Source organism: Ilyonectria robusta, assembly GCF_021365365.1.
Source record: "Ilyonectria robusta strain PMI_751 chromosome Unknown BGZ61scaffold_41, whole genome shotgun sequence".
Lineage (NCBI taxonomy): Eukaryota > Fungi > Ascomycota > Sordariomycetes > Hypocreales > Nectriaceae > Ilyonectria > Ilyonectria robusta.
This window is the reverse complement of record NW_025764475.1, coordinates 202149-215904: the sequence shown is the minus strand read 5'-3', so window position 1 is coordinate 215904 and position 13756 is coordinate 202149. Positions and strand designations below refer to the sequence as shown.

General features: G+C 50.3%; 6 protein-coding genes across 6 annotated transcripts; 3 read left to right on the top strand and 3 right to left on the bottom strand.

Annotated features, from left to right (window-relative positions):
• Positions 1-1255: 1255 nt before the first annotated feature.
• BGZ61DRAFT_370535 (uncharacterized protein) lies at positions 1256-2697 on the top strand (the record flags this gene model as incomplete). Its single annotated transcript, XM_046242030.1, has 4 exons — positions 1256-1484; positions 1644-1716; positions 1771-2492; positions 2543-2697. The coding sequence occupies 4 exons, from the start codon at positions 1256-1258 to the stop codon at positions 2695-2697; spliced, it is 1179 nt and encodes a 392-aa protein (XP_046095683.1).
• Positions 2698-3087: 390 nt separating this feature from the next.
• Positions 3088-3543, bottom strand: BGZ61DRAFT_286851 (uncharacterized protein; the record flags this gene model as incomplete). The annotated part of the gene is made up of 1 exon (XM_046238524.1): positions 3088-3543. A coding segment is annotated over one exon (456 nt), but the record flags the coding sequence as incomplete, so codon positions are not given.
• A 2621-nt stretch (positions 3544-6164) lies between these two features.
• Positions 6165-7708, bottom strand: BGZ61DRAFT_172655 (uncharacterized protein). The gene is made up of 4 exons (XM_046237604.1): positions 7546-7708; positions 6973-7461; positions 6839-6918; positions 6165-6787 (listed from the first exon to the last, which is right to left on the bottom strand). The coding sequence occupies exons 2-4, from the start codon at positions 7389-7391 to the stop codon at positions 6231-6233; spliced, it is 1056 nt and encodes a 351-aa protein (XP_046095681.1). The 5' UTR covers positions 7392-7461; positions 7546-7708; the 3' UTR covers positions 6165-6230.
• Positions 7378-7727, top strand: BGZ61DRAFT_465415 (uncharacterized protein). Its single transcript, XM_046247581.1, has one exon. It carries the CDS (start codon positions 7475-7477, stop codon positions 7709-7711), a length of 237 nt encoding a protein of 78 aa, XP_046095680.1. The 5' UTR covers positions 7378-7474; the 3' UTR covers positions 7712-7727.
• Positions 7728-10273: 2546 nt separating this feature from the next.
• On the top strand, positions 10274-12021 carry BGZ61DRAFT_499816 (uncharacterized protein; the record flags this gene model as incomplete). Its single annotated transcript, XM_046251445.1, has 5 exons — positions 10274-10296; positions 10349-10680; positions 10734-10867; positions 10922-11810; positions 11939-12021. The coding sequence occupies 5 exons, from the start codon at positions 10274-10276 to the stop codon at positions 12019-12021; spliced, it is 1461 nt and encodes a 486-aa protein (XP_046095679.1).
• Positions 12022-12660: 639 nt separating this feature from the next.
• Positions 12661-13381, bottom strand: BGZ61DRAFT_567002 (uncharacterized protein; the record flags this gene model as incomplete). The annotated part of the gene is made up of 3 exons (XM_046255948.1): positions 12661-12960; positions 13020-13243; positions 13303-13381. 3 exons carry the CDS (start codon positions 13379-13381, stop codon positions 12661-12663), a joined length of 603 nt encoding a protein of 200 aa, XP_046095678.1.
• Between the last annotated feature and the right edge of the window lie 375 nt (positions 13382-13756).

The following is a 13756-nucleotide window of genomic DNA, read 5'->3' as shown; positions in this document are numbered from 1 at the left end:
CTGCGTAGCGCTTCCTTTTGCTGCATAATCATCTCCATGGACATCAGGTCAGGAGGAGCTGCCTGTTGGGCCGGGATGGTGCCAGAAGGTCCATCTTGCCGTGGCCGACGACGTCTTTAGTCATTGTCAGTCTTCGCGCGCTTAAGAGACCTCGGGTGCCCCAAGAAGGATTCATACTCCGGGTTTGATAAATCTATCTCCTGTCTCGCCTCCCTAGCTCGTCGACGGCGATTGCTCGTGTGCGACGCCAGCTCCTCTCGACGTCGAGCCTCCTCCTCTTGACGCCGACGGTGTCTCTCCAGCCACTGTCTTCTCTCTTCAGCTTGTGGGTGGCGTTCTCTTTCCAGTTCCTGCTGTCGTATCCTCTCCTCTTGTTGGCGGCGGCGTTCTTCTTCCCGCTGCCGAATTGTTTCCGCTCGTTTCTCCACTCGTTGGCGGCGGCGCTCTTCCTTCTGCAGCGATCTTGTCGTCTGTTGCTGATATCGTATCGCCTCCCGCTCACGTCGCCTTTGCTCTTCCAACCTCTGCCGCGCTGCTTCCCGTATGGCCCGACTCTCATCACTTTGCGGTCCTGTTCTCGTCTGCTGCTGCTGGGTAGGCAGTTGTGTCTGTGGTGGAGTGGGTAGGAAAAAAGGATCATGTGATTCAGCCATGGTAAGTACTTATCGAGGCTCCTGTTTAAATATATTGCTGTGTAGCGACAAATCACGTTCGTAAATTCTCTGTCGATGACTCTATGGGTTCCCCAAAACTGACTCTTTCTCTGGATAAGAGACATATGCGAGGAGGTCTACAGGAGCAGAGCGATAGACCCACAGCATGGATCCCCTTTCCAAACCCATCTTACGTAGGGTTACAAGCTCCAATCACTGTTATCACATTTACAGCTATCTATTGTTTCTGCCGAGATCCCTCTCAAACTCTATCACTTCTGCCGATGCCTCGGGTTGTTGTCCCCCTCATTAACCCCTCTCTTCAACCCAGGATATCCTAGCTTTCAGATGCAACACACTACTGAGTCTGTCAACTGATACTTTATGGCGATATACCGTACGGGTTACACTTCAGAACCTAGCTTAGTGTAGCAGTATGCTACATCGACGTCAGGGTCAGAGCATTACTAAAAGCAGTATATATCTACATAGCAAGCCACCATTTTTCAAAGAGAAGAACTTAACACTCTCATCTCCTTTGCCCTTATCTCTCTTAAACTCATTTCACTTATAATACTGTGTGTAATTCTATTACGACTAATATGGCGTCTTCCTCGGCCTCTGTCATTTGCCCGATACCTCCATTACCAAATAAGCGTGGGCAGGGAGCGATCGGTGCGGATCTCATCATCACCTACCATTCCGACCTAGCCCAGTGCGAAATCCTCCCAGCTGGCTCACGCTATACGAATGCAGGGAACTTCAAGGCTGGGACCTTCCTGCCCTTTATCCAGCCTGCATTCATTCTCGACCTCTATCCGCGCCTCCTCAGTCCTGAAGATGACGAGACCTCGGGGCTTCCTTTGCTACTCTCCATGTTCAACCCCGGAGCAAGAACAGCGACCTTGGGGGAGGACTGGGAGGGGAAATGGTTCACTATAGTCGCCCGACTTTTTCCAAACAAACTTACCTTCCATGGCGTAAGTTTAGATGGATGGGAGACAGAAGAAACTCAATCTGTGCAGGTTGCGCTGGCACTGCCGCGCGATGGCGGCTTAACTCCGTCCGTCTTCTCACTTCCTACTCGTACAGGTCATTGATGCTTACAATCCCATAGTATTGTCCCTCGACTCCTTGGTGATAGCGACGAAGGTGCCCCCTGGCCAAGCTCTCCAGCACATGTATCCCTTGCCGGTCCTGTCGATTTAGACACCTTCCACATCAAGGAGGATGTATGGCCAGAGCCGCTGAGCAAGACTTCGGTTTTCATAAAGCTGGGTTCTTACTTGATGCCAGAGAGCGACCGCCCTCCTCACAAAGGCGTACACGTATGCCACGTCCTCCTCCTCTTCCCCGTAGAGCGACAACCATGGAGTTCTCTACTCGGGTGGATGCGACAAGCCGCGAACCCCTTTCCTAAAGGGTCGTGGATTGTATGCAGCGGTCGCATCTTAGGGGTCCTTAACCGCGAGCTTATTCAAGGCCCTCAACTCATCGATTCCACCGTCCGGATCTTGGTAATTCTCCCCGACGATTGGGAATTCGTTCGGCAGAGTGCCCTGTCTACACACAATACATCCATGCCCACATCGTCGAATCCTGTCAATGAGCCGCCTACGCCGCCACGACCAGCTGGCCCTGGGGGCGTTACGAGCAGAAACCCATTCTCGTCTCCAATCCGTGGTCAAAAGCAGTCTCCGCAAAGGAAAGCTGCTTCACTGCCATCAAAGCAGTCAGATCGCGAGGCGACCAAACCGCCAGCCTGCCCTGGAGAAAAACATACACCACTGAATCCAACCACAGCTGACGTCGATCCAGTGCTTCCAATTCCAAGTTCGGGTATGTCTCGTCCCTTCCACACCTATCACTTCAGCTAACTGGCAATTCAGATAGCGATCGTACGGACGATGGTTCAGACACAGAGCAGTTGTTGGACGATCAACTCGCTCCTACGACCCCCACTCCAATACGTAAGAGGAAGAAACAAAGTACCCCTGAGCTAATTAGAAGCAAGAGAACTAGACCAGGAAAAAGGAGGGCATAATTATACGACTAGATTCCTGGCCTTGACCAAAAGACAACCTTCCCTTGATTCTTTCCAAATAGTCATCAATAATAACCCACAAGACTAGCTTAAAAAGCCTTATATTTGTCGTGATTTCCTAACATTAAATATGTGAGGACTTCCTCCTTATTAAGCTCGTATTGTATCCCATTATTAGTCTCGAAGACCCCAGAAGAAGACCGTTCTATAACTGTGCTGGTATTGTCGCTTGGCTCCTCCTTAAATCCTTACGTACCCTGGCTGTTTGTCGGCCTAGGTCGATCGAAGCCGGACATTGCTACGGCGGCGCGACTATCCTCGACCTTGCGTAGAGGAACGCAGTAGACCTTATGCACTCAAATTTAACTAGTCTACCAGCCAGAGATCATCAAATCTCATAATAATCACTCTCCCCGAGTTACAGCCAATAATAACAGACAATCCAGCTACCTTTGAACAGTTAGGACGAAATGACGCCGGTAACCAAAGCAGTCTCTTTTTCTGCCACATAATCCAGCACTTATCTTCACTGATCCCAATGCCAGAGAGGCAGTTAGTAAAAGATATAGTGATGTTTTCAGGTGATGAAACAGGACTCTTAATAGAGATAGCGCCAGCGTCAGTCAAGAGGCATGGATTCTTAGGGTCAAATTGCAGTTGAGAGGAGGAAATGCCAGCTACTTCTCGAATGCATATGCCATCATCAACGCGCCAGAGCCGGATGGTCTTATCGTCAGAGGCCGACGCCACGAGGGCCGAGTCGTGCGAGAAGGCTACTGGTGATACCGAGCCCGTATGGCCCTTAAGCTCTTGGATGCATGTGCCATCATCAACGCGCCAGAGCCGGATGGTCTTATCGTCAGAGGCCGACGCCACGAGGGCCGAGTCGTGTGAGAAGGTTGCTGATGTTACCGGGCCCGTATGGCCCTTAAGCTCTTGGATGCATGTGCCATCATCAACGCGCCAGAGCCGGATGGTCTCATCCCAGGAGGCCGACGCCACGAGAGTCGAGTCGTGTGAGAAGGTTGCTGAAGTTACCGGGCCCGTATGGCCCTTGAGCTCTTGGATGCATGTGCCATCATCAACGCGCCAGAGCCGGATGGTCTCATCGTTAGAGGCTGAGGCCACGAGGGCCGAATCGTGTGAGAAGGCTGCTGAAGTTACCGGGCCCATATGGCCCTTGAGCTCTTGGATATATGTGCTATCATCAGTGCGCCAGAGCCGGATGGTCTTATCGTTAGAGGCCGAGGCCACGAGGGCCGAGTCGTGTGAGAAGGCTACTGATCTTACCCAGTGCGTATGGCCCTTGAGCTCTTGGATGTATGTGCCATCATTAACGCGCCAGAGCCGGATAGTCTGATCCCAAGAGGCTGACGCCACGAGGCTCAAGTCGTGTGAGAAGGCTACTGATGTTACCCAGTGCGTATGGCCCTTGAGCTCTTGGATGTATGTGCCATCATTAACGCGCCAGAGCCGGATAGTCTGATCCCAAGAGGCTGAGGCCACAAGGGTCGAGTCATATGAGAAAGCTACAGATGATGCTGTGTCTGTATGGCCCTTGAGCTCTTGGATGCATGTGCCATCATCAATGCGCCAGAGCCGGATAGTCTGATCATCAGAGGCAGAGGCCACGAGAGTCGAGTCGTGCGAGAAGGCTACAGACCATACCCAGGCCGTATGACCCTCGAGCTCTTGGATACATGTGCCATCATCAATGCGCCAGAGTCGGATAGTCTGATCATCAGAGGCAGAGGCCATGAGGGTTGAGTCGGGCGAGAAGGCTACTGATGTTACCCAATTCGTATGGCCCTTGAGCTCTTGGATGCATGTGCCATCATCAATGCGCCAGAGCCGAATCGCCCCATCGTGAGAGGCGGAGGCCACGAGGGTCGAGTCATGCGAGAAGGCTACTGATGTTACTGAGTCTGTATGGCCATTGAGCTCTTGGATGCATGTGCCATCATCAATGCGCCAGAGCCGGATCGTCTTATCATAAGAGGCCGAGGTCACGAGGCTCAAGTCGTGTGAGAAGGCTACTGATCTTACCGAGCCCGTATGGTCCTTGAGCTCTTGGATGCATGTGCCATCATCAATGCGCCAGAGTCGGATAGTTTCATCTTGAGAGGCTGAGGCCACGAGAGTCGAGTCGTGCGAGAAGGCTACAGACCATACCCAGGCCGTATGACCCTCGAGCTCTTGGATACATGTGCCATCATCAATGCGCCAGAGTCGGATAGTCTTATCGTCAGAGGCTGAGACCACGAGAGTCGAGTCGTGCGAGAAGGCTACGGACCTGACCACGCCCGTATGGCCTTCCAGGACCTGTTGACATAGGTCCCAATTGTCTTCTGGTTCTGTTGCAAGAGACATCCACTTTGGAATCTGATGGTCTTGGAAAAAGGTGTTTCGTACAGCACTATTCTTTGGCGCAAAGGCAAGAACTGAGGAGTAGATCTGAAGAGGCACAGAGTTAATTGTTGATATGTTGGTGAGGATCAATCGCTGTGCGTCTTGGAGAAAGTCCACTAGCTTTCCACTTCCTTCTAGCTGAAATATCATTAGTATACCCAGTTCTCTACTTCCTAATACATACTTACCTTACGAACTGCTTGTAAGTCCTTAATAATGGTAAGGCTTTCTGAAACTCTTCCAACTAGGCTTAATACTTCTAGCCAGTGGAGAAAATGTTGCAATAAGAATTTGTAGACTGGTCCATTGTCATCAATACGCATATCGGCTTGTTGTATGTGATAAACCCAGTAAAGGCAAGCGTATTGCACCTCAGGAAGGATATGTGAATTGATGTCTTGAGGGCTGATAGATGCACGGTCTGTTCCTGGCTGTACGAGCATGCATATATCCGTTTCCAGGCATTGGTTCATAACATCAAGGCAGTATACCGCCAATTGATTATGAACCTGTTTCTCATCTACCCAGAACAGATGCTTGGCATGCTTCCTAGGGTCCACCAGGAAGTCGCGGAAGGAGAGATGTAGCATCCTTACAGGAGATTGCTCTGATGGAGGGATGCTCAGGACTGAATGAAGCAGGTCCAGTTGGGCATCGATCGTCTCTTTCTGTATGTTCAGGAGTCGTCCGAGGGCAGATATGGGGAGGGGGTTCCCTAGAACCACAATAGAGCCAACGATGCGTCGAAATCGCTCAATGAGATCGTCCCGCTGCCAGTTCTCCAGGCCATCAATCAGCTTGTTGAGAACAGGTAGATATGTAGCGCTAAGTTGTGATATCTGGCTTTCTCTTTGAAGTTGCAAAATTTCCCTTAATTGCTTGTTGGGATTACCAAATCTGCGATCGGAAAGAAAACGGCAGACTGTGGTAGCGAAAATAAAGAGAGGAACAGCCATTTTCACCAGACGTTGGACGTTTTCTTCCCCAGGCCAGTCAAGTGGTAGATGTCGATCTTAAGACACAGATGAGTTGTACTCAGTCTTGATTTTTGCAAGCTCGTGGTCGAAAAACGCAGAGATATCATGCTCAATAATACCAGATAGTATTTCATGAAGTACAAGGTCTTAATATATGCCCTTCACACCGTAAAAGCCAAGTCGAATTGGCAGCTCTGGCCTGCTTGTAACGAGGATCCTTAGTTTTGGAAACTGCAGATCTCTTGTGCAAGAGAAAAGATTGATAAGAAGTTTGACATCCTCATCCCGGTCGCATTCGTCAAGGGCATCAACAATGACCACCAATGTGCCTGATCTCTGAGCGCCTGGGGCAGTATTTCTCAGTGGCCGCATGATAAGTTCGCTGAATTGATGTCGTGCCGCCTTTCCAGCAATGTGAGGATCAGCATCAATAGCAGCCTTGATATGTGGCGCGATAGCAGGCTCTCTTTCGGCCAACTGGATGGCGATGGTTGCGAAGAACTTAGACAAGCTCCCCCGGTCAGCCTCTCCTCTCTTGAAAAAGAAGCTGCCGCCGAGGCGACCTGACGCAGCAACAGACCGAGCAACAGTGCGAGATATTGTAGACTTTCCAGTCCCAGCCATTCCGTTGAGCCAGAAAATAGGCTTGGCGTCAGGGTCTATGGCCCATTCATGAATGCGGAGGAGGACGTCGACTCGGGTATCTCGTAGGCAAGTCGGGTTATGCTCTTCGGCGCCAGAGTCAAAAGACGCACCTGTAGCTACAGGAAGTCTACTGAGTACTGTCTTTTGGTCGATGCAAAGCAGTTTTTCGTCGACATGGAGAATAATACCCCTACAGCGCATCTCTATTAGTGTATGATTAAAAGCAAAATAAACGGAATCTTACGTCTGTTCCACTTGGAGAGTCCGATCGATTGTCTCAGCGTGTCGCCTAAGCGTCTCAACTAGATCATCCACCTCTTTCCTCTGAAACGGCCATTTCAATGCGCGAAGACCTATTTTGCTCATTGCCTTGCGGGACGTCCGAGGCATGAGCCTGAGCTCAAGTGTTTCAAGCAGCAACCGACTGTCGTCGAGATTATCCTTGAGTCTCTGCGATTTGCCGAGTTTCGCGCTATTGGGATTATTTAACAACTCCTGCACTGCTTCGGTAACTCCCTGTAGGTTGGTAACCTCGTTTTTAACTTGTTCGATATCGCCAGCGGCATTTTTCACGTCCTTGGCGTACTGGACGCAAAGCGATGCGATCTTGATGGAAATATCAACAACTGCGATGACGTTGGCCGCAACACCGAGAACCTCCATCGTGGTCAGGCAATGACTTCACGTGCTTCTGCGCTCATGAGTTATTGTAAAAGATCTTTGATCACCTTGACTGTTGAAAGTAAATGAGGGGTAAGCAAGGCTGTGCGATGGCTGCCTGTGTGATCTCTATTCTAATTGGGTCAGGATCATGTACCACCTCACACGGTATTGTGAGCTGCTTAACATCCACATCACATAAGATCCCAAGGCAAGAGAGTGATGGAGAACGTACATTTGACATTTCAGCGGGACGGCCCGTCCCTGGTGCTACTCAATCCATTTTTACCGCTCTCATCTCTGTCGTCGCCAGTCTCGGCTAGTACTTGGATGGAGACGGCTGTCCAGGAATGAGCGGAGGAACAATTTTCCAGGCAAGCGAGCCAACCAGCTAAGCTAACCACTGGCCGATCCTTGAGTGGAGACTCACGTGTCAATAATGTGGACACCATAAATATCGTCCGTGCGGAAAGCATTGAACACCGAATTGGTGACATTCGGCGCGGTCTTTACTGTTCCTGGAAGCAGCCCTTCTTCACCAGCTTAATTACGCCAGAACAGTTCCTCCAGGCTTCCTATGGCGGGCCGCTTGCCGGACCGGTCCCTCCCTGTTATCCAATGTTAAAGGAGTTTCCGCACGGACCACCATTGTGGCGCACTGTGGCTGAGGACCGTGTGTGGTGACAAACAGTACGTACCTGTGAAGGAGGGGCATAACAAAGCCAGAAACGGCTCTAGGGCACACACCAGGCAGCACGATGGCGTAGACATCATTTGTGCATGATGTCCTCCCACCGGAAGGCGAATATGAATCACGAGAGTCCCTATTCAAAGCAATTAATGCTTGGGCGAAGCCTCGAGGATATGCATTCACGACGGGAAAGTCCTCGAAGACTCCTAATGGCCAGGTAAATGTTGTGTACGCATGCGATCGGAACAGACTAGGTACCGCCGAGCAATTCGATTGAACGAGTACGCCGCACCCCCAGTCGAATAACAGGCTGCAAGTTCTCAGTTCTCGCAAAGCAATCACTATATGGACGCACATGGATCCTCAGCTATCGGCCAGACAAAGAATGCGCGAAGCACAATCACCTACTAAGTGAAGATCCATCCGCTTGCCCGGCGCATCGCCGACTTGAAGAGCGAGATGCAGCAACTGTTTCAAGTCTTGCGACAACTGGAATCACTCTGTAAGATATTAGGACTTATCTCTACAATAATTCAGATGCCCTTACAACTCAGTGAGATATCTATAATCGGATTGCAGTAACAAGGACTTCCCTCAGTCATCTTGACGTGCTAACTTCTCCACTCTGCTAACGTAGATACAGTTGAGATGGTATCCTGAGACGAAACTCAAGTGAGATCTTAGTCAGCGTGCGTGGCCGCTTTTAGGGCCTCTTCGCTCCCCGGCTCAATCTCGGCTCAGCAGTGCATCAGCCCGCCTCAGCGGTGCCTCAGCCGGCTCAGCGGTGCATCAGCCCGCCTCAGCCCGCGCAGCCCTCATCAGCTTTCTGCTCACCCTTCCCCTGGTCCCCTCCTCGCTCTTAACCCCACTTCTGGGCCCTCAACTTCCGGATCACCCCTTGTCAGCCCGTTTGCCTACTCTCACGACTCCAACCGGGAGGCCGCCTTGATCCTCGTTTTGGGACCGTAGTCCCAAATCTGGGCCCCTTGGCATAAGTCCTAGAATGGGCTGTAATTGAATCCTTCCTTCCGGAAACAGTATGCTGGCTTGCAATGCTCCTTACCCCTGACGCATGGGCACATTGCGTTGCCCTGTCTAACTCGCAGCAATCTGTAGCTTTCTCACGCCCATGTGGTGTCCTTCCCCGTTCCATTCGCTCCCAGGCTTCTCTCTGGTATTTAGACTCGAATTCCTCCACAAAGATGCTAAACTTCCTTTCCCCATCTATTCACTCCCAGTCCTCGCTGTGGTATTAAGACTCGAATCCCTTCACGAAAACTCCAACTTCATTTGTTCTTTTATTTACTCATCCCGTCTCATTAACGCCGTCCAATGGGGAAAGCTAAAAGCGCAGCTGACACCCTCCGCCTAGGCTGCAAAAGGAGCTCGGAGAAAGAAAGCAACATCGTGAATGGGGAATTAGTCCTGAGAAAGATCCAGCCTGCAGTGGAACGGAGCTACGCCAAGAAGGTGCAACTATGGCTTGAGTGTGTTATATAGCCTATATATATGGACATTTGGCTGACCTCAGTATGCAGATACCAGAAGCAAAATCCAGAAGCATCACCAGATGACTTGAAATCTCTGAAAGACTTCGTGAGAAAAATGGCCTACAGCATCGATGGTGAGGAAGGGATTGAGGTTCCCGGTTCAGAGACTGTGCGGAAGTACTGGAACACATTCACGGCGGCTTGGCAGCGCGCCAACCCCGAACAATCAATACCGCGTGGAATAGCACAATCTGTGACAGAGGTATGCATCTCATTCTTCGTTTCTTACTAAATTTCTTACAATGTTAACTTCGATGCTAGTACATCAACGGGCCACTGGCAGAAGAGATGGGAATGCCAAAGACGAAGAGACCTAGGAGGTTTGCCACAAAAAACGTCTTGCTGAATTATGCGAGGCAGCTTTGGGCAGCGGATTGGGTCGAGTACAAGCGTCCGGGAACGCTCATCGATGACTGGGGACTCCTATTAGGGAATGCATACTCTTCTTCTCGGATCGGGGAGTACATCGAGTCCACCTGTCGTGCGGGCACCGGGCGAGGCCTCCATTTCAAGGTAATGATGTTATGTTGGATTCGGATGCTACTGTATCGACTAACTGTGTCAAGGACCTCACCTTTGTCGCATTCATCAACGAGACAAGGGCGCCGGAATTCGCCATTCAGCTCACCCGTGATGCAAAAAACATGACGTCTACGCCAGACAAGAGGTAAGATTATGGTTCAATTGCAGAGAATCCACTCTGACTTTTGCTTTCTCAGGCCACAACACGCCTTATATGAAGGCAACGAACCTGGGCTTCTCTGCTTCAACCCGATGCTCCCTTTCCTTGCCCGACTTTTGGCGTATGAAGCGTTCAGGGACTACAAAACCATCGAAGACCTCTTGACAATTGTGCCACCCGAGGATGAGATGTTGGTGTTACAGTGGAAAGACGACCTCCTTGAGACACCATTCTTCAAAAGCCAGTCGACGGACAACATTGAAACTGCGGCTGCGTTTAGCCATCGGCAACGATTACTCGGCCTACGGGCAGGATATGCGACACCGCCAAGACATCATGACATCAGGGCGGAGGGTCTTCACTTGATGAGTGCGTATACAGTTTCCAAAGCCTCTCTCTTGCTAACCCGTTCTCTTCAAAAGATCTGTTCGAGTCCGAAGCTACACGTATGGTATACGCTGGACACACCGACCCGAATACGCTCCCAAAGCATTATTTGCCTCGGAACAGCGCAGATGGCCAGGCAGCCTACCACGGCCAGAAAAGGCGTGGCATAGTCCTCGACCTCTTCCGTGGATTGACCATACCTCGCAATCCAAGTTTATGGCAGTGCCTGCCTGCAAAGAAGCAATTCGAGTTTGAAAACAGCCCTGAATTCATACGCATAAACAAGGAACTCGTTAAGCGACGGGGCACAAGCGACAGCAAATCGTCACAAGAGCGAATAAAACTGTACGCGGAGAAACGGAAAATGCTCGCCAAAGAGCTACGAGACTGGCAAAAACGCCAACCGGTTAAGCACGATGATGCGCCGGGATACCATAGGGCAATATTCGACCGTGTCCGGTTCATGATGCCGGAAAGAGACCGTCTGGCGCAAAATCTCTTCGAGATCGATACGCTGCGAAGCCCCATAGGTCTCTCAGTGCTTCGCGACATGCTGGCTCTTTATCAGAAGAGCTCTAACGTGGAGTACCGGCCAGGATTGGAGCCGGACAAGTGCCCTTGCGGAAAAGGCAATGACAGCTCTTACGACTGGCGACACGTGTACGCATACTTCAAGGCAGCCATGGCAAAAGCCTATGGCTTTGCAGAGCTGTGCTTTCTGTGTAACGAGTGGTTCCATTGCACCGAGGCCTGGGGTGCCCATTGTCAACACCACTTGGATCATCCGGATAGCCTCCCGGTTTGGTGCGATCCTCTCACTTATGGCGGCGTCCTCGCCAGAGCCGGTTACTGCCCGTTCTGCCTCGGGGACAGAAACTTGCCGGCCTCAGTACGAATGCATCAGTTCAAGATACGGTGGACTTGGCTCGACCACATCCAAACGCACATCAGGACACTGGAAGGTGGGGACATGCCTGTACACTGCCCAATTCTGCATCCCACCTGCCCTGGAGTGTTTAAATCGGTCCAGGAACTGCAATTTCATCTTCAAGACGCTTTTGGTGTTGAGCGGAATAGGGATTCCACGAAGATCAAGAGACCAAGATATGAAAGTGAAGACATTCCGCCTCTAAAAAGGAAGAGACAGCAACTATGCCGAGACGATCTTGAAGAAAACGATCTAATGGCTTTCGCGAACACTCAATACACGTTCACTAACATTACCATGGACAGCCTGAAGAGAGAGAAGCAGCTGCCTCAGGTGTCCCCAGACCTTTCTCAGAGTTCCACTCCTTCCTTGGGCTCACATACTACAGCTGTTGATGATGAAGCACTGTCCGGTTATAGTACTCCTCTATCATCTGTCGCGCCTGAGGAAGTGATTGACCCGGCGATATTCAGAGCGGAATCACGGCCGGATGATCTGGCCAACAAAAATCTCATCCGTGGAGTCTCATCGCAAGGCAATCATGAAGCACGTTATGACAGTCCTCTTGCCCTAGACCAGGAAGGTACCGAGTTTGAAACTGAGAATCTAGTCGCCAAGGGGCGCATTGGCAGGAGAGTGTGGTATAGAGTAAAGTGGAAGGGCTACCCAGAAAGCGAAAATAGTTGGGTGAAGAAGAAGGATGTCGGCATGGGAGCTATAGCTGACTATGAGGCAAGGCACCCTCAGGGCCAGGGCGAATACAAATTTGAGCGGTTGGTATCGAAGCGGGAGTTGGATGGAATCACGGTGTATGAGGCAAAGTGGGAAGGGCAAGTACATATTGAAAATATTTGGGTGGGCAGGGGGGATCTTAGTGCCAAGGTCGTCGCGACATTTGAGGCTGAACTCTCGAGATAGATCTAGTTCTAGACTTAGGCCTTATCTTATAGACTTTCTTATCATCTACTGATATTAACCTGTCGTGTTTACATGCGGTATTTCTATATCTCTACTCCACGAAAGGAGCTCCAGCCCTAAGCAGTACAAAACGACACTCCAGTCTTTAAATCTGCTAGCATAGGTAGTACCTGCTCTAACCCTTGATGGCACATCGAAACACTGCTTCTGAGGTATTCTATGTCACCTTCATAGTCTTTAACCCGGCCTTGGAGTTGTTGGAAGCTCTGCTGTAGTTGATACCGTTCCTTTTCCACTTCTCTTCTACATTCTGATTCCGCGTTTGCTTTGTCTCTCCACTCGCACAACTCTTGATGCAGTCTTGCATTTTCTTGTTTGAGCTCAAGTATCCTTGAACTAAAGCTCATTTCTGTGGACTTCAACCGCGAAGGTGATGATCAGTAACTGTCGTCTTAGGTCCAAGGCTCTGGCATACCAGCGTGCATATATCAGGGGTTGAGCCTGAGGGCGCCTTTAAAACAGCCTCAAAAGTTACTCCAACTTCTTCGCAAAGGAGTCTGTAAGCGCTAATGGAATGGTCGCTCAACTTTTTTGCGAAGATAATGCATAGAGATTCCTCCTTTTCTGGGAGGAATTTCCAAGTATATGGGTCTGTTGCCCGAGGGCTAAGGCGGATTTCCGATGGCTTTACGCTAATATCTAACTTCTTGCCTTGATAAAGTTAGCGTAGCCTTTACCCGAAAACTGGTCACTCTTACAGATGTGCTCTGACAGCACCTCTCGACATGCTTGCCTAAGCCGCCCACGTTCGGCATTGCTCTGTCTTGTTGGGGCCATTTTACTTGGCCATTTTCCATTTGCATTTGGGCCAGTTTACAGACATTTTACTCTTGTCATCAGGCCCATTTCTGGGACAGTCCCATAGGGCCTAAATTTGGGCCGTGACAACAGCCCAGAGAACTAGCTATTTATCCGCAGCCGTCAGCCTCTGTCTGAACGTAAAATAAAGCATTAACCAAACGAAAACTCCATCGACAGAATGGCCGATATTTTCCAATGTACAAGAAACCACAGATCGCATGATTCCTGACGCTAGACAGTTCTCGTCTGGTCTGGAAGGCAAGATCGCCACAGTCAGTTCCAATATAAATTTGCTCGACCCCTATGACCCTCCGACATCAAAGTGAAAAGAAAATTAAAGGGAAAGAAATA